The 21,827-nt window shown below is 41.4% G+C and overlaps 1 protein-coding gene across 5 annotated transcripts; it reads left to right on the top strand.

The window, feature by feature from the left end:
- The first annotated feature begins 3,865 nt into the window (after positions 1-3,865).
- Positions 3,866-20,666, top strand: UBA3 (ubiquitin like modifier activating enzyme 3). Of its 5 annotated transcripts, none has more exons than XM_064157064.1 (18): positions 3,866-4,035; positions 4,172-4,213; positions 7,026-7,146; positions 8,103-8,183; positions 10,987-11,069; positions 11,631-11,711; positions 12,421-12,464; positions 12,726-12,790; positions 13,311-13,466; positions 13,597-13,699; positions 15,573-15,686; positions 16,050-16,103; positions 16,506-16,542; positions 16,623-16,704; positions 18,358-18,458; positions 18,581-18,644; positions 18,725-18,800; positions 19,907-20,666. In XM_064157064.1, the coding sequence occupies exons 1-18, from the start codon at positions 3,980-3,982 to the stop codon at positions 19,993-19,995; spliced, it is 1,449 nt and encodes a 482-aa protein (XP_064013134.1). In that variant the 5' UTR covers positions 3,866-3,979; the 3' UTR covers positions 19,996-20,666. The 5 variants fall into 5 exon arrangements, with proteins under 5 accessions (XP_064013134.1, XP_064013138.1, XP_064013135.1 ...); XM_064157065.1 differs by having other exon boundaries at positions 3,869-4,035; positions 18,746-18,800; XM_064157068.1 differs by lacking the exon at positions 4,172-4,213 and having other exon boundaries at positions 3,867-4,035.
- The last annotated feature ends 1,161 nt before the right edge of the window (positions 20,667-21,827 follow it).

Here is a 21,827-nt window from a genome sequence, read left to right as displayed (position 1 = left end):
AAATGAGCTGTGGCGCAAATGACAGGCGTGTGACAGCGCGCCGCCCTCTACCACTCGGGCAGGGCATCTGGCAGAGACGTCGCACTGCTGTCATAGAATCATAGAATCAACCAGGTTGAAAGAGACCTCCAAAATCATCCAGTCCAACCTATCACCCAGCCCTATCCAGTCAACCAGACCATGGCACTAAGTGCCTCATCCAGTCTTTTCTTGAAGACCCCCAGGGACGGTGCCTCCACCACTTCCCTGGGCAGCCCATTCCAATGCCAATCACTCTCTCTGTGAAGAACTTCTTCCTAATATCCAGCCTATACCTACCCCGGCACAACTTGAGACTGTGTCCCCTTGTTCTATTGCTGGATACCTGGGAGAAGAGGCCACCCCCCACCTGGCTAAAATGCCCCTTCAGGTAGTTGTAGACAGTAATAAGATCACCCCTGAGCCTCCTCTTCTCCAGGCTAAACAGGCCCAGCTCCCTCAACCTCTCCTCATAGGATTTGTGCTCCAGGCCCCTCACCAGCTTTGTTGCCCTTCTCTGGACATGTTCCAGCACCTCAACATCCTTCTTGAATTGAGGGGCCCAGAACTGGACACAGTACTCAAGGTGTGGTTTGATCAGTGCTGAGTACAGGGGAAGAATAATCTCCCTTGTCCTGCTGGCCACACTGCTCCTGATGCAGGCCAGGATGCCATTGGCTCCCTTGGCCACCTGGGCACACTGCTGGCTCATCTTCAGCCTAGTGTCTATCAGTACCCCCAGGTCCCTTTCCTCCTGACTGCTCTCCAGCCACTCAGTCCCCATCCTAGAGCGCTGCTTGGGGTTGTTGTGGCCAAAGTGCAGAACCCTGCACTTGGCCTTGTTCAATCTCATCCCATTGGCCTCTGCCCACCCATCCAGCCTGTCCAGGTCCCTCTGCAGGGCTCTCCTACCTTCCAACAGATCAACACCTGCTCCTAGCTTGGTGTCATCTGCAAACTTACTGATGCTGGAATCAATGCCCTCGTCCAGATCATCAATAAAGATATTGAACAGGACTGGGCCCAGCACTGATCCTTGGGGAACACCACCAGTGACAGCTGCCAACTGGATGTGGCACCATTCACCACCACTCTCTGGGCTCTGCCATCCAGCCAGTTCTTGATCCAGCACAGAGTGAATCTGTCCAAACCGTGAGCTGCCAGCTTGGCCAGGAGCTTCTTGTGGCAGACAGTGTCAAAGGCTTTGCTGAAGTCCAAGTAGACTACATCCACAGCCTGCCCCACATTCACCAGGCAGAGAACCTGATCATAAAAGGAGATCAGGTTGGTGAGACAGGACCTGCCCTTCCTAAACCCATGCTGGCTGGGCCTGATCCCTTGGCCATCCTGTAGGTGCTGTGTGATGGCACCCAAGATGACCTGTTCCATCACCTTGCCTGGCACTGAGGTCAGGCTCACAGGGCTGTAGTTTTCTGTCTCCTCCTTACGACCCTTCTTGTGAATAGGTATCACATTGGCCAGCTTCCAGTCTTCAGGGACCTCTCCAGTGAGCCAGGACTGCTGATAAATGATGGAGAGTGGCTTGGCCAGCTCAGCTGCCAGCTCTCTCAGCACCCTAGGGTGGATTCCATCCGGTCCCATGGACTTGTGAGGATCCAAATGACGCAGCAGATCCCTTACTGCTTCCTCATGGATTACAGGGGGACTGTACTGGTCCCTGACTCCATCCACCACTTCAGGAGTCCAGCTGTCCTGGAGACAACCTGTCCCACTAGTGAAGATTGAGGCAAAGAAGGTGTTAAGCACCTCTGCCTTTTCCTCATCCTTTGTCACTATGTTCCCCTCTCTATCTAACAAGGACTGGAGCTTGTCCTTGGCCCTTCTCTTGCCATTCATATATTTAAAGAAACACTTTTTATTTTCCTTGACAGCTGTGGCCAGCCTAAGCTCCAAGTGGACTTTTACCTCTCTAATTTTTCCTCTACAAGACCTAGCAACTACCTTGAACTTCTCCTGGGACACCTCCCCTCTCTTCCAAAGGTGATACACTCTCTTTTTAATCTTTAATTCCTTCAGCAGCTCCCTGCCCATCCAGCCTGGCTGCCTCCCTCCTCGGCTCGTCTTCCGGCTCAGTGGCACTGCCTGCTCCTGTGCCTTCAGGATGTCCCGAGTTTGGGCTGATCCCTCCCCCGGGAAGAAATTCACAACACAAACCCCCCTACTTCTTGAAAGTCAGGGAAAGATGAAATTGTATTTTCTTATAATATAAGTATAACAATGTAAAGAGAAATAATAACTAGAGAAGGAAGGAAGGGAAAAAAAAGAAAACAATACAATAACCTTAAGGGAGATGGGGAGGGGTCAAGCGGCGGTGAAGCAGCAGAAGCAGCAGTAGCCAAAACAGCAGCCGGGGAAGATAGGCGAAGCTGCAGCAGCAGAAGCCAGCGGGTGAAGGGGGAGAACAAGCTGTGCTTCTAGACATTAAGTTCTTGATGCTCCAATGAAATTATATTAATTTATCTATTGTTGCCACTTATGTGGCCTATCCCTGGAATGTTCATCTCTCCCCTATGTCTGAGCTAGAGGATCAGCTCAAACGGCCACACAGGAGTTCTTTCTTGAAGTAGGTCCAACCTTCCTGGACCCTTTTGTTTTCAAGGGCTATTTCCCAAGGAACTTTCTGAATTAGTTGCTTAAATAGGCTGAAGTCTGCCCTTCGGAAGTCCAGCGTGGAGGTTCTGTTGATGCCCCTCCTGGTTTCTCCATGTATTGAAAACTCTATAATTTCGTGGTCACTGGACCCCAGGCAGCCTCCAACCACCACATCCCCCACCAGCCCCTCTCTATATTCATTGTTTCTTCAGCATGAGATGGCACACGTTTAATAGTGACACGGAGAGCCTAGTTTGTGTCGTCCCTGAAACTGGGAGTTGGGATTCGAGTGCAGAGGGAAGCATCTATCTCAGGTAAAGAGGCACCACGGGAGTGTCAGGCTATCGCAAGGCACTGTTACAGGGGTGACTGTACCCCAGACCCTTCAACTTCAGAGGAGATGGCTGTTGCCAGCAGCCAGTGTGGTTCAAACCCCAGAAGACCTCGTGAGAGTCCCTGTTGCTCTTTCAGTGTTTTTGCACTTCATCCCCTGCAGGTCAAGTGCATGTGCCACACAGCACCCCCGGGCTGCTTCGCCAATGTGCCAGGCAACAATGTTCTGCTCTGAGAGAGGTGGCTGACACAGATGGACTGTCTGGGGAGCTGGGCAAAAGTGAACCACATTAAGTTCAATAAGGGCGAGTGTAGAGCCCTGCACTTCTGGAGACTTTAAATACCTGCCTGGACACGTTCCTGTGCAATGTGTTCTAGATATACCTGCATTAGCAGGATGGATATCGAGGTCCCTTCAAAACTTTTTGCCTATTTTTCACAGAGTGTTGTTCTTTCTGATCGAATTTCTGTCTGATAGAAAACTTTACCAACAGCTAAGAGATTAGTTTCTAGACTTCTAGCATAAATAATGGTGAGGCCTTGAGCGAAAGAGACAAGACAGTGACCAAAAATGTCAAAGAGGATAAGATAAAGATTCACACACTCCAAAGATGATATTAGCACTAAGTAAAAGGAACTTATAAATTTAAATTACTCGATGCATATGTGAACTGCTTCCCCGAAATTTAATGAATACGCATAGCGTATAAAGCATTTTTTGGGACCGCTTTCGGGTTGATGCAAATTTGGAGGGTGCCTCCTTTGCACCCGGCACCACAGTAAAGAAAAACCGTGGCCAAGCGGTTCTCGGCTATTAGTTTTTGATCGCCGTCTCAATTCTATGATTCTATAGCACTCAAAAGGAAGGTCAGCAGCAAGCCGTGTGATCACAGTAGCCCACTGCCTAGGACTGGATCAGAGCAGCTGTTAGCCAGCACCTGGCGGCCCGCCCAGCGCAGGCTCTGCCTCCTGCCGCGCCACTTCACGGGCCCGCAGCCGTGACGCTGCTCTGGCAATGCGCCGCGGGGCACTGTGGGAAGCAGAGGGAAATATGGCGGATGGCGAGGAACCGTAAGTATCCTGTATGTGTGTGCTCGGCTGCCCTCTTCCCCGCTTCCCGGGGATGGGTGGGCCCCGGGGTCCCCTCTCCCTCCTCCCTGGTCTCTGTAGCGCGATACTGACCCTTCTTTTATTCTCTCTCTTTTAGGGAGAAGAAAAGAAGGAGGCTAGAGGAGCTGCTGGCGGATGGGTTAGTGCGGGGCTGCGGGTGAGCGGGCCCCCGGCCCAGGGTAGGGGCAGGCAGTGCTTGCTGAAGAGCGGCTGGTAGGTCAGGGCGAGCCGCAGCCCCGCAGAAGAGGTTTGGGCTGGGTGGAGGCTGCGAGTTAGTTTAGGGCTGCGAGGCCCGCCGGAGAAGCGCTGGTAGAGGCGACCGTGCGTGAGCGGCCCGAGGCCCGGTGAGCTGAGTGGAGATGGGATGGCAAGTCCGAAGTCGGAGGAGGGAGCCCATGAAAGGTGTTAGGTGGATTAGTGTGAGGAAGGGGAATGCCAAAGGGCGTTTGAAGAGCAAGGACTGGGGAAGAGGAGTCTCCTGGGGAGAGGACCAAGGGGCTCACCCGGAGTGGGAATGGGAATTGCTGGTGTGGAGTTTGCATGATTAAAGGCTGGCGTGCGAGAGAGCTTTCTTATAGGAATGGAAAAAGCTGCATTACTGGTCAGAGACTAGGGGAAAGCCTGTAGGTTAGAAGCAGGTGACTAAAATATGTCTGAAAACTAAAAATCCAGGCTGTGAAAGAGTTACCTCTGCTTATGCATCTGTCAAATTCAATGCATCTGTTTTAGTGGCCTTGGAAACTAATGTTTTAAAGGCATTAATCTTAATCTGCTTCCATCCCTCAACTATTCCCTTCCATCTGCTTGTGGCCCTCTCCCAAAGCAGACTTGTGTGGCTGAGCAGTGGACTCACAGGCAGTGCATGTGTGCGTTGGGGTGAAGGTTACAAAAATCCTTGGGCATGTTGAATGGGGGGCCGTGGGTGCATGCCGAGTACCTCAAAAGCATGGAGCTTTGAAGATCTAAAAGTGGCAGGGAAAAGACTGGGCCTGAAGCAACACAAGGACTGTGCTCTGATATTTTTAAACCAAATGTAAAATTGATTTGGTAAAATAAATCAGAATTTTGTTAAACTCTCCATAATGCAAGTGTCTGGTAATGCTGTAGCAACACCACAATAAGAAACGTGAAAACTGTTTCTAGAGTTAAGCATAAATCTTAGGTTTAGGTTACTGAAGTTTTTCAGATCTCCACGATGTCCAGACCTGTAAAAAACAAATTATAGTGCAATAATTGCAACATTAAAATTAGATCTTACCACTTTTTGACACTTAAAAAAGAAAATATGCATCTAAACAGTAAAGGAGCACTGCTGCTTAATGGCTGTTTGTATAAAAAAAAAAAAAGTTGCCCTTACTGTCACCAAGTGTAACTTTTGAACTTGTTTCCAGAAAAGTTAAAAATTTGAATATACCCTTTAGAAGCAATTATTGCGATATTGACTCACTTTATTTGCTTAAGTCACTGTTTAATATACATCCTGAACACTGGTCTACAGCAGATGAGCCCAGGGTTTGGGAGAGGAGGGGTGCTGTATTTATTTGCACCTTCCTAAAAACGAATTTTTGCTTGTAAGTTACGAAAATGGGAGGAGAAAGAAAAAGGCAAGTCAGGAATCAAAAGACCATTATAAATGCAAATAAATTTTGTAGATCTTAAAGTATTAGCAGTTGTTAGCTTACCTGAAGTAAACAGTTAACCAAGAGTGAGTTGAGTCTGTAATCAAAGTACAAATAGAGGTATATATTCTAGCAATTTAGTGAGGTTTTTCCCGGTTCCTGAAAATCTACAAAATTAATTGTCTGTAAGATAAAAGTTGTTGCAGATATAGTACCTTATGTGAATTCTGTGAGAATAAAGACATTCAATATCTAAGTGTTTTCACTATGTTTTCCTTTTAGTTTGAGATAAGTCACCCGAGGTAATGATAAATTCTAAACGTTACCTAACAAGGGTTATTGAAACAAGCCTTCTTTATATTACGTTATAGGAGGAAGCAAGTAACACTCCTTATCAAAGGTGACACAGCCTTTCATACTCAGGGTTGGCAAAGCTCTTTTGCAATGAGACTTATTTTCTATTAACGTAGAACAATTGTCCACACATATTGCGTGGAGATCCTCAGAAGTGTGTTCTATTAAGGAAGGGCTTGTTCTGTGTAGGTGATGATCTTACCGTAGAGAATTACTTAAGAGAGTTGATTTTGAACTATTCCAGTAAGTCTCTTAATTTATAGTTATCTACTACTAAAAGTGACCTGGAAAGGCAGAAGAAAGGTAGTGTTTGATATAAATTCTGTCTCTGATTTAAAATAAAAACTTTTTTTCCAAGTAATACTGCTACTGCTGACAGGGTGAGGTGGTGACTGAAAACCAGGGGTATTCTAAATTCAGTAGTACCAATTGAGGGTGAATAACATTCAAAATTCCTATTTTTAATACTGTTTTTAATTAACTATTGTGAAGATTTGGAAGCACCTTGCTGTTATTCATGCAGTACCTCACAATTGCAGTTACATAATGATAATTCTCAAAGTGTTTTATGAACTAAAAAAAGCCTGTCAAAAAGAGGCTACAGGGTTTTGATTAGAAAAAAGAAAATCATCCCCCAAATCTAATGGGACAGCTTCTTTTTTTGGGGTTCTTTAGGTATGAAGAGAATAAAATGCAAAAGGCTAGACCCTTCAGGTCAACTTTTACTAGTAACAGCTATATCATTGGGATTTACTGAAATGCTTGAGGTTCTCCCTCCCATATTTGCTTCTAATTCCACAAATAAAATTCACTCATACAAATGTTCATGCACCTAACTTAGTGCATGAGGAATATGTATGTTCGTTTGCACAAATAGTCAATTATTTAGGTGCTTTTAAGATACATAAAGAAAAAATACTTCAGATTTGTTGCTTTTTCTGTATGGTTTTGCAGCTGAATTTACTGTGTTCTGTGCAGAATGGCTGTTGATGGTGGGTGTGGGGTCTCTGGAGACTGGGAAGATCGCTGGAACCATGTAAAGAAGTTCCTCGAGCGATCTGGACCATTCACACATCCTGAATTCGAGCCAGGCCCTCAAGTGAGAACCACTTACTTTACATAAAAAATCTGTAGCATGTGTTGCAACTAATTTAAACAGTTCCATTAATTGAGCACCAGCAGTGTGTGAATGCTAAAACTGCATGAAAACGTTTTATTTTAATCAGCTGAACATTATGATTTTAGAAGAACATTGCATTCTTTTTCTAAGCTTGTGTTTCTAAATTGTGTGTTGTCAGGCACAAGTTTGTTGTTATACATATAGTAACAAGATATTATGCTCTGTGAGTTCTGTGCAAAAAATAGTAGCTTTTATCGCTGTGTTTAAGTTATTAGATACAGTCATTTCTCGTACTGAAAATATTAAGTTTAATAAGATTACTTAGGGAATCGGGAAGGATGTTCAGTAGGAAAAAGCAAAGTTTACACTGTTTTAATTATTTCTCCCGCTTTCCTTTTTTGGTATGTTTTGTTTTAGAGATCGCAGTTGAATGCATTTTAATGTTACCTTTCTAATGTACTGTTCCATTATTTACTTGTTTGTAGCTGAGGTCTAGTAGAATGATTCACAGCAGTTATACAGTTAAAAATTTCAGTCCTTTTTAGACAGAAGTGTTGTCTGCTGTTTGGATTTATTTCATGTTATGTAAAAAAAATATTTTGAGGAAGAAAACATCATCTCTATAAACAGAATAAAAATGGACCTTGATTTTTTTTTTCTTGATCAAAATGAATATAAAGAAAATACTGTAGCTAGTGAAGATCTTGCTTTCCTACGAGTTCCAGTGTAAGAACTGCAGGAACTCAGCACCTAATTGAAGTCTGATACGTAATTACTCCTGCAAGCACAGGTTGATGCAGTGATCTAAATTGGTTTATGTGAAACAAGGCACTGGAAATTTTTCATAATGCATTTATAAGGGTTATGAAGCAAGGGACAAATTGTGCTTTCTCCTGTTTAGCATATTAATTTTTTTTGTTTTGTATTTTCTGCAGGGTTTTGAGTTTTTATTAAGCACATGTAAAGTGCTAGTTATTGGAGCAGGAGGATTAGGATGTGAACTCCTGAAAAACCTGGTAATTACTCAGTTTTCACTCTTTGCTTCTTAGAGTCTTACTGTTTTTTTTTTCTTGAGGAAATAATCTTTTCTAACCTTTGTTAAATGACATTTTTGATGGTATATAGCTATTATGTTTCTGATAAAATATGTGATGATACAGACAATACACTTGGAGAGTGTGCTTTGATAATAAGCTTTAAAGGTGGTAGTCTGACATGCTGCATGCTATTTCTCTCAAAACTTATCATGAGGGACAGCACGGTACTGTTTATGAAACACACAAGAATTCATTTGCAAATACGGTCTGATGATATTTTTCCCTAATTATCAGGAATTTGGTAGGGAAATTAAGTATACTAAGAATAAATCATGCTCATACTGATACAAGGAAATGTTTGGAATATGACAAAGATGTATATTTGAAATTTCATACTTTAAACTGTCATAAGTACTAGTACAAAGTTCAGTGTTAACAATCAAAGTTGAATTTAATTTGTTTGTTTACATATTTGGATTAAAGTGAGGTTAGAATTGCTGGAATTATTTATGTTCGTCCGTAGTGAAAGTAGTGGAGACAGACTTACTGTGTCTGTGGTAACTGTCCCGTTTGTGGAATCTGTTTGTCCTCCTGAATAGTGGCACTCAGGTTTTCCACTTCCTTGGGACCGGTAGATCAGAAGTTGCCTGCAGAGCCTGGTCACTCCTTCAGAGTTGCATCTGCATTGCTGAATTCAGCCTATGTAATGGCAGCTTTGAGCATGTGCTATCTATCCCGTGTGAAAAGGCAAAGGAGGAATCAAAAATAGTATAAGAATGGCGAAGGAATATTACAGGACTTGCCTGTTGTGCAAGAAGCTATTCTGCATTTTTCCTACACAGTGTAAGTTTATAATAGATTCTCTCACTGTGTTCTGAAAAGCAATTTTAATGTGTTTAAAATATAGTTGTGGGATCATGTTTTGTCGGACATATACCCAATAAATGGTATGAATTTAATTATCCTATTAATGTGTTTTTTATCTGCACAGACACGCATGTTTATCGTCATGGTTATCATCCTGTTTGAGTTTGGCAGTTGAGACTGATACTGTAATTTTTCTTGCTTCTACTTATTAAGGATTTCTGTCCTTACGGACTGTATGGAACATGCGTGGATCAATACAATAACTTAGGGAATAACTTTTTCCCTTAATTTATACAAACAATTATGCTTCAGTGTGTTTTACTACAGAATTTACTTACTGTTATTTTAGTGTTTCTGTAGGTTATTTCCAAGCCTGGGCTGCTTGATCAATCAGTAATATTGTTTAAAGTCAGGCATTCAGGATCCATCAACACAGGGGTTTTACAGTTCCAGCATTTGTGTATGCTTTTGTTCTCACTGCTGGTTTGTTACTGTAGTGCAGGGTTTTACATGAAAAGACTTTGACAGCTCTGTGGCGGTTTTCCTTCTTCGGGAATTTAGCACTGGTGAATCTAACCTTTGCCCAGAAATACTGTTTTATGGATTTATTGGGACGTATAACATTCCATCTGTGGATAGCTCATTGTGAGGAGGATTTTTATGGGATGAGGATGTTGTGTGTTGTGTGCGATCAATTCCCATCTCTTTAAAAGGTTTTAAGTACCATGATTTATTTTTATCATCTTCAGGTAAACTCATAAATTTAGATGCTAGTCACATTTATCCATGTCTGTGGGACAGTGAATATAAATGTGAAGACTCCAGTCTGTATGTTTGTGATGTCACAGGCTTGTTCTTTTCCTTAGAAGGCTCTTCCAACCTGCTTTGATAGTGCCGAACATTTATCAGTGAAACAAAATGGTTGCTCAACATAGGGTATCCGATAGCACATACAGAAATCCTCTCCTTTCTTGCTGAAATTCACTTCTAGTCTGATAAACTTACACCCTCTTGCTTGTTTTAATCAGTTTCCCAATATATCACTTTAAATAATTTCTACTCCTGGGATGGCTCTGTTTATTCAGAAAATGGAAAATGAAAATTTTGAAGGTCTTAAAGTGTAACAAGATTGAGTCTTAATGGAATGGGACTCTAAGTTTTTCTAGGGTCACCTCAGAACATCACAACCCATTTCCTTTCTTTAAACCTGCTGTTTTACAGCACTTATTTCCCTTTTACCACAGCTCATATTTTTTCTTTGTACATGACATGTTATTACTTTATCTGATCAGACCCAGAATACAGTTTTAAGACACTCCAAAGTTATTTGCCAGATCTACCCAGGGACTTTGTACAAACAGATCAGGCAGCATTCTGTCAGAGATTCGGTGTGTTTGTAGATAGCAAGATGACTTTGTGTTTGCTTTCTGTTCCAGCATTGAATGCTGGTTTGTTTTGAACTCTGATTTGAGGGTGGGTGTGCCAGACTTATTTATGCCAACTGTCAAAATTACAAATATTCAAAACCGTAACATTTTAGTAGAATCAAACATTGGTTTACTATTCCTGCTAAGCAAGGACGTGCTTGTGGTATTTCTTCAAATTCTGCAATTTTTTCCCCACAACAAATGCTTTTGATTTACTGCAGTTGTGAGTGAATACTGCAGATTCACCTTACATCAACCCACCATTGGCTTCCCTATGCTATGACTGGGGAGACTGAAGTGATGTTATGTTCAGTAGAACATTGTCTTTGACCATTGGAATTCTCCTTATTTCAACTGGCTAAATAACATATAGCCAGCCATATATGTTTGTTCTTCAAAGATTGCTTTCTTAGCATGTGAAATGAATTCTGGAGTACTAGTAAGCATTTCATTACCTACTAAATGAGGGTGACTATCCCTTTTTACAGGCACTGTCTGGCTTTAGGCAGATCCATGTTATTGACATGGACACCATAGATGTTTCTAATCTCAACCGACAGTTCCTCTTTCGGTAAGTGATACTGGCACCATTTGACTTTGGATTTTTAAAATGTACCTGAACAAAGTTGGTGAATATGATCATTATTTTAGTTTAATAACAGGATGTTACTAAAGATTACTGAACTTTCATATCACAACAGTACTCAAAATTAACTAAATGTTGCTTTGTGGCTCCTTCTGGTTTTGAGATCTGTGATGTCTTAATTTGAGTGTGAAGATAATTAACATACGTTACCTACCCTTCCAGTACAGCTAATAATTGATGGAAAAGGTGACACCAAAGAAAAACACACAAAGATTGAGATACCAGTTTTTCTGGTACTTTTTTTTTTAAAACAAAATGAAAAAAAGTCAGATTTTTTTGGTGCTGATAACTGTAGCTCTGTGGATGTATATGGATGTGTGGTTCTCATATCGGATGATTTACAGGGATGCCTTAATGTTATCTGCATCAATAAATTGTTCTGCAGCTATGGTTAACCACTTAATTCAGTAGTGCAGTGCATAGAGTCTTTAGAAGAGTGAATCTACTAAAATAATGCATTGGAAAATACTTGGATTTTTCTCCCAGACCAAAGGATGTTGGGCGACCAAAAGCAGAAGTTGCAGCAGAGTTCCTAAACAGCCGCATCCCCAACTGTACTGTCACGCCGTATCCTTTCATAGAGAAGTAGTAGCCCTTAGGGCTTCAAAAGACCTAGCAAACTCTATAGGTGGTGAGACTATCTGAAGTATTTTGTTGCCATCTTCTCTTTCATGTGACAACGGATCCATTCATCTGATGGTTGGGAATTCTTTCTCAGTGACATTAGCATACAGGAAATATTCATAGGGTGAGAAGACTGAGCTTTTATTTTGTATATTTCTGCTTAGTTTTTATTCAAGTAATGTTTCAGTAAAAATCAGAATATTGTAGAGTTATGGGTTTATTCCCCACAGTGTTTCAAGTATGTACCGGTTGGAGACATTAGTTTATAAGTATAAAGCAGCACTTAGTGGTCCAGGATTTGGTGAAACCATGTGTTTTGAGGTTCCTAAATGGTTTGCATGCTGAGCTTTCTCCTATATGTGACTACTACATTGTGTCCCTTACTTGTTATGCCACATACTACAGTTTCATCTGTGAAAATTTTTAATCTTTTTCAGTCATTTTTTTCAAAAGGTGTCACATAAAAGTAAGGCTTACTTTGTAAGCAAGTAAAGTACTTATAAAGTACTTAGAAATTAACTATTGTTACTAAATTAACTATTGTATGATTATAGTAAAACGTTAGATGAAGTTTGGGCTTTATTTTAGCAAATAGAAAACAGTGGACTTGAAGTACTTGTCAAGTATGTTCCTTTACTGGGCTTACATTCAGTTATTTTAAAAAGATTCAAGACATGGATGAAAGCTTTTATCAACGTAAGTGATTGTTATTTGCTTGCCAAACACCCACTAGTGCCTTATGGGAACACTGCAATTGCTGCTTTCTTCTTTTCCTGGTAGTTGGATTGCTAGTTATTTTAATCTTCTACAGTATACCAGAATCAGAAGTTAAAAAGCAGACCAAATTTAAGCACCTGCCACCTCACTTCCTTCAGACTCTTATGGACAGTATACTTAGCTTGTATTAAGAAGTGTGCACTAATGTAGAGATTAAATAACATGTTTTTTTCATCCTAGAGTTTCATATTATTGTTTGTGGGCTCGACTCTATAATTGCAAGAAGATGGATAAATGGCATGCTGGTAAACGCTTCAATTGTTTTAAAAACTGGTTATTGCTTGAGTACAGATCACTAAAATCAAATATATTTCTGTAGCATATGTCACTAAAATGAACTCAAGGCTCACAACTCAGAAACTCTGTATCTATTTCTGTTCTTTTTATTTCTTTATAGCTAGTTTTATCCTTGTGGATTTGTTTATAAAATAATAATATTGAGTATTTATCAGTACTTTAAGACCAAAACAGAAAATCAAGAATTAACACTCCACGCACTTCAAACCAGCCAACTATTTGTTCTGATATAAATACTACTATTTTCTTAAGTATAAAGGGGATACAGGGAGGAGGTGGAGGTGAGGGTGTGTCTTGTTCCCTGACAAACAGTGTTACGTGCTATCTACCCTTAAGGCAGGAGGTATATTAAACATTCGATCCTGTTTTGTACCATAAAGAATAAAGTCTTTAGGATTTTTTTTCACTGCAACTTTCTTTTAAAATAACCAATAAGCTAACCAGACAACTCCCTCCTTTATTTGTTAGATGTCATTTTTACATTATAAAAATGGTGAACTGGATACAGACTCCATCATACCGTTAGTAGATGGAGGAACAGAAGGATTTAAAGGAAATGTTCGTGTGATTATTCCTGGTATGACAGCATGTGTGGAATGCACACTTGAGCTTTATCCACCACAGGTAATTGCAACCAGTAGGGCATGTATTTGTCTGTTTGTTTTAAATTTCTTGAATTTGTTTATTTCTTTTCCTAGTGTTGTACATAATGTTCTAAATGCTTTCTTCTGGTTTTGTTCCCCTGCCCACACAGGTCAATTTTCCCATGTGTACTATTGCATCTATGCCCAGACTGCCGGAACATTGTATTGAGTATGTCAGGATATTGCAGTGGCCAAAGGAGCAACCTTTTGGAGGTAATCACAGTGATGCTAAACTGACATTTCTCCTTTTAACTACTTTGTTTTCAGTTAGATATTCAGAGCTACTTCTAATAAAATAGTCCTACCTTAATGAGCTTAAGTGGCTCATTGCCATACTGAATCAGCCTCCTCTGGGCTGGTGATAGATATTATCTTCTTGGACTCAGTGTCCAGTTCTGAGTTTATTAATGTGTATGCATCTCTCATACTGCACAGTGTTTTTCCTACTCAAAACACCACCTTTAACAGCTCCACAGATCGGTGAAATTCAGATAGTTTGTGTACAATTTGTGTCGGAACTTAATGATGTTTGTAGAAATGGTACTTCAGTTAAATTGTCTAATCAGAGGTTGTTAGGTGTTGGAAAGGACCCAAGGAGATGGAGTCCAATCCCCCTGCCACAGCAGGACCACAAAATCTAGCATAGTTGACAGAGGAACACATCCAGACAGGCCTTGAAAGTCTCTAGAGAAGGAGATTCCACAAGCTCTCTAAGGAGCCTATTCCTGTGCTCTGTGACCCTTATAATAAAGAAGTTCCCCCTTGTGTTGAGGTGGAACCTCCTGTGCTGTGGCTTACACCCATTGCTCCTTGTCCTATCCCAGGGAGCAAGTGAGAAGAGCCTGTCCCCCAACTCCTGACCAGCCCTCATATGTTTATAGATCCCTTCTCAGTCCTTTCTTCTCCAGACTAAGCAGCCCCAGGTTCCTCAGCCTCTCCTCATATGTCATGCCCTCCAGTCCCTCAGTCATCCTCCGCTGGAACCTCTCCAGCAGATCCCGCTTTCTCTTAAACTGGGGAGCGCAAAACTGAACGCAGTATTCAAGATCAGGTCTCACCAGGGCAGAGTAGAGGGGGAGGATAACCTCCCTTGATTTGCTGGACACACTCTTCTTAATACATCCCAGGATCCCATTGGCCTTCCTGGCCACAAGGGCACACTGCTGCCCCATGGTAAACTTATCCAACAGCACTCTTAGGTCCCTCTCCACAGGACTGCTCTCCAGCAGATCACCTACCAGCCTGTACTGGTGCAGTTTATTCCTTCCCTGGTGGAGGACTCTGCATTTGTCCTTGTTGAACCTCATTTGGTTCCTCTGTGCCCGGGTCTTGGTCTGTCCAGGTCTCACTGGATGGCCACACAGCTTTCAGCTGTCTCAGCCAAGCCTCCCAGTTTGGTGTCAGCAGCAAACTTGCTGATCAGACTCTGTATGTCCTCTCATCAGTGTCCTTGATGAAGATGTTGTATAGGACTGGACCCAGCACTGATCCCTGAGGGACTCCACTGGTTACAACTCTCCAGCTGGACCTAGCACCATTGATCATCACTCTTTGAACTCTATCTTGTAACTAGTTCCTAATCCCTCTCACTGCTCTTCCATCCCACACTTCCTGAGCTTGCTCACTACAATATCATGGGAAACAGTGTCAAAGGCCTTGCTAAGGTCAAGGTAGACTACATCCACTGGTCTCCCGGAATCTACCCATTCAGTTAGGTCCTCATAGAATGCTGTCAGGTTAGTTAAGCATGACTTCCCCTAGATAAATCCATGCTGACTACTCCTGATAACCTTTTCTTCCAAGTGCCTTGAGATGCCCTCCAGAAGGAACCACTCCATCATTTTTCCGGGGATGGAGGTGAGGCTGACTGGTCTGTAGTTCCCTGGAACTTCTTTCTTGTCCTTTTTGAAGACTGGAGTGACATTGTCTCTTCTCCAGTCCTCGGGCATCTCTCCTGTCCACCACGATTTGGCAAAAATGTTAACAGCCTAATGGATAATTAGTTTTAACCTCAATTTTTTTGAGAAGTATTTCTGAAGAATTCTTAAAACTGCAACTTATATGTGAATTCTTAACTTTGCTGTAGAGGGTGTTGCATTGGATGGAGATGACCCTGAACATATACAGTGGATTTACCAAAAGTCTCTAGAAAGAGCATCACAGTTTAGTATCAAGGGTGTCACATACAGACTCACACAAGGTAAGGATATGGCATTCCACTGACTTTATGGCATTCACAGGCTGGATTGGCATTCTTTGGTTTTGACATGACTGAGGTGGCAGCTCTGCTGAGGGAAAAATGGTCCACTTAGCATCTTAAAACAGAAATGAGCAACTTGTTTCCTATGCTAGGACAAATATTTGTATGATTAATCAGATGTTCAAGTACCTTTTATTTTCTCAACATGCTTGATTCCATTCCTGAAATATCAAAGGGCTTGAGCAGCCTGGCATTACACCTTTTTATAGAAATTCCTGGGAAGTTTTCAGTGCCTTTGGGTGCATCCTTCTGTACTTACAGCCCTGTCTTTTCCAAGCATCATAGTATGTTTTGTGTTCACAGGGGTGGTTAAACGAATCATTCCAGCAGTAGCTTCTACAAATGCAGTAATTGCAGGTATGCTACCAGAACTAATTTCACTTCTGTGTTACAGACTTCAGACTTGTAAGGTAGCAGTTTGGAATTGAGAGCTTGGGGAAGGTACTTGTAATGTTTAGATGGATCTGATTTATTCTTAGTCTCAGTTCTCTTTGCCATAGAACTGTATAAATTTTAGGCTTACGTTACAGCTGTGGAAAAAATACTGGAAAGCAACAATACATAAGCTTAACATAGTCCCAGATGAATGCTGAAAATATAACCAGAACACTGAACTCCCAACTACCTTCAGGTGCTTATCCTTCCTGTTACAAATTGTTATACTCAGTGGGCTGTTTTTTTTGTCACAACTATGCATTAATGTCTACATGTTCTGAGATTGAGCTAGAAAGTGAAGAAACTTTTTTTTTCTCATTCCAGCTGTTTGTGCCACTGAAGTTTTTAAAATAGCCACAAGGTATTTAATTTCTTCTTAATAACATACATGATTTAAAAAATAATGTCATGTATTAATGCTTAATTTATCTGTCATTACAGTTCATACATGCCTCTTAACAACTACTTGGTGTTTAATGATGTGGATGGATTATACACATACACATTTGAAGCTGAAAGAAAGGTTAGTGCCATTAAAGGTTTGAAGGATTGATTCTATGATTTTTTTAATTGAACTTAGGCAGTTTCTGTGTATTTCTGCAACTTGATATTGGATCCCTTGGCCCCTAGCACTGAAAAATAGTAGTTCTGAAGGCTTAAAAGCATAAACAACAATGCAGTTAGTCTGATATGACTCCAGAGCATTGCTTTTAGCATGTAGGATAATTATTACTTTTTTTTTTTTCTTTTTAACCTTCTCTGGTGTGGAGGCCTAATAGTGATGACAGCAGAGGTCTGCACGTGTAAAATAGTGGGACTGTTTATCTTCAGATCCGTGGATGTTTTATTTGATGTCTTGGTAACAAAACCTATTGTGTAGTACATGTAATGACATATGTATTTTTTCTCCACTTTAGCAGAATTTCTGAGTAGTTAGAAAAGTAGCTTCTGACATGAGAGCAGTTCTTCAGACAGCTATTTCTGTGGTGGCTGCTGTTGCAACATTGGTTTCTCAACTGCTTCTGCTGTGCTACTGCAGAAGAAAACAAGACTTGCTTTTTTTTCAAAGTGAATCTTGAAGATTTCCCCTGTAACACAGGAAATATGGTTTATGAAATAAAATCTACTCTCTTGAGATTCATAAGCAGATCTTCTCCAAAAGGCTATGACAACTATTGTTCTGAAAATCTGCAGTATTGCATTTTTATGTCACATGAAATTTGTAGTTCACGAATACTTCAGATGCTGCTGGGACCCCATTGGACTTGGACAGATTTAATGAGAAAGGGAATTTTGTCACTGTATTGGAAATTAATTGGTTATGAATTATGAATGTTAATTTCTATATTAATATTTCTATAATTAATATTTTTTAAAAAGGGAAAATTCCCTGAGATTCTTTGAATTTTCAGTCGACAGGAAGCAGTTGCACAGAATTAAATAATCAGAACTTGGAAAATAGGAACACAAAACAAGGACAAATTCTAACTATGCTTATGGAGTCTTGACATTAACTCCAACATAGGTACTCACAACGCTTTTTGGTCCCTGAGTAAGTCTCCTGTGCAAAGATGCTTCCAGAACTTGCAATAATGATCCTGGGGTAAAATACAAACTATTACAGGCAGAGGAAGAAGAACTGAGTTGATGCTGCTGAGCTGCTAGTGCTAGCTGCATACACATGGCCGCCTTGATTCCCAGTTAACGAGCCGCAGATGAGGAAAGGCTGAATGCAGAAAGGCAGAAAAGAGAAAGGCACAGTTTCTAAATCACCCCCCTTTTAAATACTTCATTTTAAAAATCAAACTGGCCGATAGACACTAGCACCATTGTTCTGGCCAGTGAATTCAAAGCTTTGTGCCTCGTTTGACCATGCAGGCACCTTGAGGGGCAGCACAAGACACCTGGCACATGCTAAGCCCCTAGCCCTCAAGACTTTGCTTGTCTGACTCAACTTCCCAGACCGCAACAGAAAGAGGAGAGCAAGTGGTAAACTGGCCTGGCAGGATTTATGCCCTACCAGGCCAATCATATTAATTTGCAAAAGTATTAATACTTCTAGAGCTAAAAGTTTAAAAGAAACTCCACAATCACACAAATAGTTTTGAGACCTTATTAGCAGCATTTGAAAAATCATACTTAACACAACATGGATTATTGTGCTGCTTTGTTGTAGGAAAACTGTCCAGCCTGCAGCCAGCTTCCCCAAAACATAGAGATTTCTCCATCAGCTAAATTGCAGGAGATCTTGGATTACTTGACAAATGATGCGTCATTGTAAGTGTGCAACTGTTGTGATTCCCTTGATAATTTTGGGGAGCTTATTGTATAAAAATAACATTTAGATTTTTTTTTTTTTTTTGCCTCATTGTCCTTTTTTTGGAATGTTTTATATACAGGCAAATGAAATCTCCTGCAATCACAGCAACTATGTATGGGAGAAATAGAACACTCTATTTACAGGTAACGTGGATGAACATATGTAATTGTCTCTAATCTTAATGGATGTAAGTTTGCTATCTGAATTTGAAAGGAAATGTTAGGCTTTTTTTTTTCTTCTACAGACAGTAGCTTCAATTGAAGAGCGAACAAGGCCAAATCTTTCCAAGACACTAAGAGGTATCGTGCAGATGTTATGGGAAGCTTTTCAAGATACTGCTCTAAGGAAAAAAATCAGTTTCATTGCTCTATATGGCAGGTTTAGCTTTGTTTTGCACCATGCAATAGAATGTGCTTCCTTATCTTTTTAAATGCAGTATACCTTACTCAAGTTGCTCAGACATGAGCTTTGAATTGCTTAAGTGTGAAATAGATTCATATTTGGGGTGTACATAAAAATACTGCAACAAATTGAGCTGATAACTAATGTAAACTGAAGGTATTTCAGCAATATTTTACCTATTTCTTCACAGGATCTGTTAGTTTCCTGGTTGAATTAGATCATAGAATCATAGACTAGCATAGGTTGGAAGGGACCTTGGAGATTATCTACTCTCATCTCCCTGCCATGGGCAGGGATGCCTCCCAGCTAGACTCTGCTGGTCAAGGCCTCATCCAGCCTGGCCTTGAACACTCCTAGGAAGGAGCCATCCACAATCTCCTTGGGCAGCCTATTCCAGAGACTCATCACCCTTGTACTGAAGAACTTCCTGTAGGATCCAGTCTAAATCTTCTCTTCCTCAGTTTAAAACTGTTTCTTCTTGTCCTGTCTCTAGACTCCCTTATGAAAAGTCCCTCTCCAGCCTTCCTGTAGGATCTCTTCAGGTATTGGAAGGCACCTATAGGGTTCCCCTGGAGTCTTCCCCAGGCTGAACAATCCCAGCTCCTGCAGCCTATCCTTATAGCAGAGGTGTTCCAGCACTTGAATCATCTTTGTGGCCTTCCTTCTCCTCTGGACTTGCTTGTGTCATATATGATGGTGACATCAGAACTGGATGTAGTATGGGAGGTGGGGCCTCACAGGAGCAGAGTAAAAGGACAGAATCCTCTCTCTTGCCCTGCTGGCTGCACTCTTCTTTGTGTAGCCTAGGATACAATTTGCCTTCTGGGCTGCCTGAGTGTACCTCTGGCTGGTACTGCAATAAATGCTAGTTTAACTGCTGAGCTGTTTGTAGCTTTCTTCTGGTGTATTTCATGGTTTGTGAGAATGGCATTCATAACTTTTTTTAAGTAAAAAAAAGAAACCATTTGGGTTTCAGTACTTAAAACTTTTCTTTCTGTTTCAGAACTGGGGCTTGTGGATGGCCAGGAGCTTGCAGTTGCTGATATTACGACACCACAGACTGTGTTGTTCAAGCTTCACTTCATCACTTAACTTATTCACAAGTAAACTGCATCCACAGGGAGAGAAACTTGTACCCACCCTGTGAAACAAGCATACTCTGTGTGTGTTCAAGCAGCCTGAAATGTTCATGTTAGTTCTAGCTTTGTTCAAGGTTAGGTAATCCAAATGAATCACCATACTTCAGAATTGTATGTAGAAGCCAATATTTGGTGGGTTATATTTGTATAAATGCTTATTAATATACAGGACTCTGATGTATAGGAATACACCTTCCCCCACCCCGTTTTTGACATCGAAATGTTAGTGCTAAAATACTTTCAGACACAACTTGAAGGTGGCCAAAAGTAGTGTTGTCAACATGTGTGTACAGATGTGCAAAGAGAAGACACTTGAAAAGGATCAGTTTTTAAATTGTAGCACTCCTATACGGCAATGAGTCACCTTAAAAACAGAAGAGTAAAATGAGCATTCTTCTGTTACTTGATATCAAGTTGTTCAGTTTTATGAAAAATGTGAAATATGGAAGAGATTACTTTGTTTACAAGCAAACACAAAAGGACAAAACCTTCACCCCCACATGAAAATCCAGACGTGTCCACTTGCAATTCCCAAGCAGCTGCTTCTTGCACAGTATTGCAAGATTTATGTTCAAGTATCATTGGTGCTCTTACAGTATTTATTAATAAAACATCTTAAACACATTGTAGTTGGTTGCTTATTAGTGGATATTCAAGAGCATTTATAACCTTGGTTGAAAAAGGTAGGACATTTGACTGCTGTAGTGGGAGACCTTTCCATAGGTGATGCTGGATCTCTCAGCATGAGTTCTCTGATTTTACTTGGGGTATATGAGCTATGGTTATACTATCAGCATTCCACTTGAACTGATTTGGGGGCACTTGAATTTTTAACCAGTGGTAATTTTTAACAGTTCTTCCTAAGCTGTGGGACTTATATCAGCAAGCCCTGATGTTTAGAGGAGCATGCACTTGAGTAGTTATTTGTGTTAAGTAACCAAAGGAAGTAGTAAGAAGTGGAAGCTAAAGACTTTTTAATCTGGAGGAGCTGCTCTTCATGTGACCCAGTGCAGGATCCTGCATCTGAGTCCAAACAATCCTCATCAATACAGGCTCAGAGATGAGGTGGTAGAAAGTGGTCCAGCAGAGAAGGACTTAAAGAGTTCTGGTGGATGAGAAGGTGGACATGTATGCTTGTTGTTCAGGAGGCAAATGGTGTTCTGGACTGCATCAAAAGAAGCATGACCAACAGGTCAAGAGAGGTATGCCACTTGGCTCTGGTTGAAGTATTGTGTCCAGCTCTGGAGCCTTCAACATAGAAACATATGGACCTGATGGAGCAGGTCCAGAGCCCTACAAAAAAGATCAGAAGGGCTGGAACACCTCCTACAAGGACAAGCTTAGGGAGCTAGGGTTGTTCATCCTGGATAAGGCTCCAGGGAGACCTGAAAGCAGGCTTCCAGTACCTGAAAGGGGCCAGTGATAAGGCTGAAGAGGGACTGTTTCCAAGGGCCTGCAGTAATATGATGAGGGGCAGTGGTTCAAATTTAGAGTAGATTTAGATTGCATGTTAGGAACATGCCATGCATGAGGGAGATGCACTGTAATGGATTTCCCAAGGAGATAGTTGAGGCCCTATCCCTGGATATATTCAAGGTCAGGCTCTGAGCGACCTGATCTAGTGGAGGCTGTCTAAATTGACTGGACTAGCTGACCTTTGAAGGTGTTTTCCAAGCCAGACCATTCTATGATTCCATAACAGGTACTGAGGCAGAAGTGCGGCGAATTCACTCATCCGTCATCGACAGTACTGAGGCAGAAGCGTATGTGCGCCCTGCGCCACGA

The sequence above is a fragment of the Pogoniulus pusillus genome, chromosome 16 (assembly GCF_015220805.1).
Source record: "Pogoniulus pusillus isolate bPogPus1 chromosome 16, bPogPus1.pri, whole genome shotgun sequence".
NCBI lineage: Eukaryota > Metazoa > Chordata > Aves > Piciformes > Lybiidae > Pogoniulus > Pogoniulus pusillus.
This window is presented reverse-complemented; position numbering and strand designations above follow the sequence as displayed.

Bases quoted from the DNA above. Each gene is read 5' to 3' on its own strand.
- UBA3 (XM_064157064.1), top strand. From the start codon at position 3,980: ATGCGCCGCGGGGCACTGTGGGAAGCAGAGGGAAATATGGCGGATGGC. The intron at 7,147-8,102 runs GTGAGAACCACT...TATTTTCTGCAG, and splicing joins AATTCGAGCCAGGCCCTCAA to GGTTTTGAGTTTTTATTAAG. The intron at 18,645-18,724 runs GTAACGTGGATG...AGGAAATGTTAG, and splicing joins ATAGAACACTCTATTTACAG to GCTTTTTTTTTTCTTCTACA.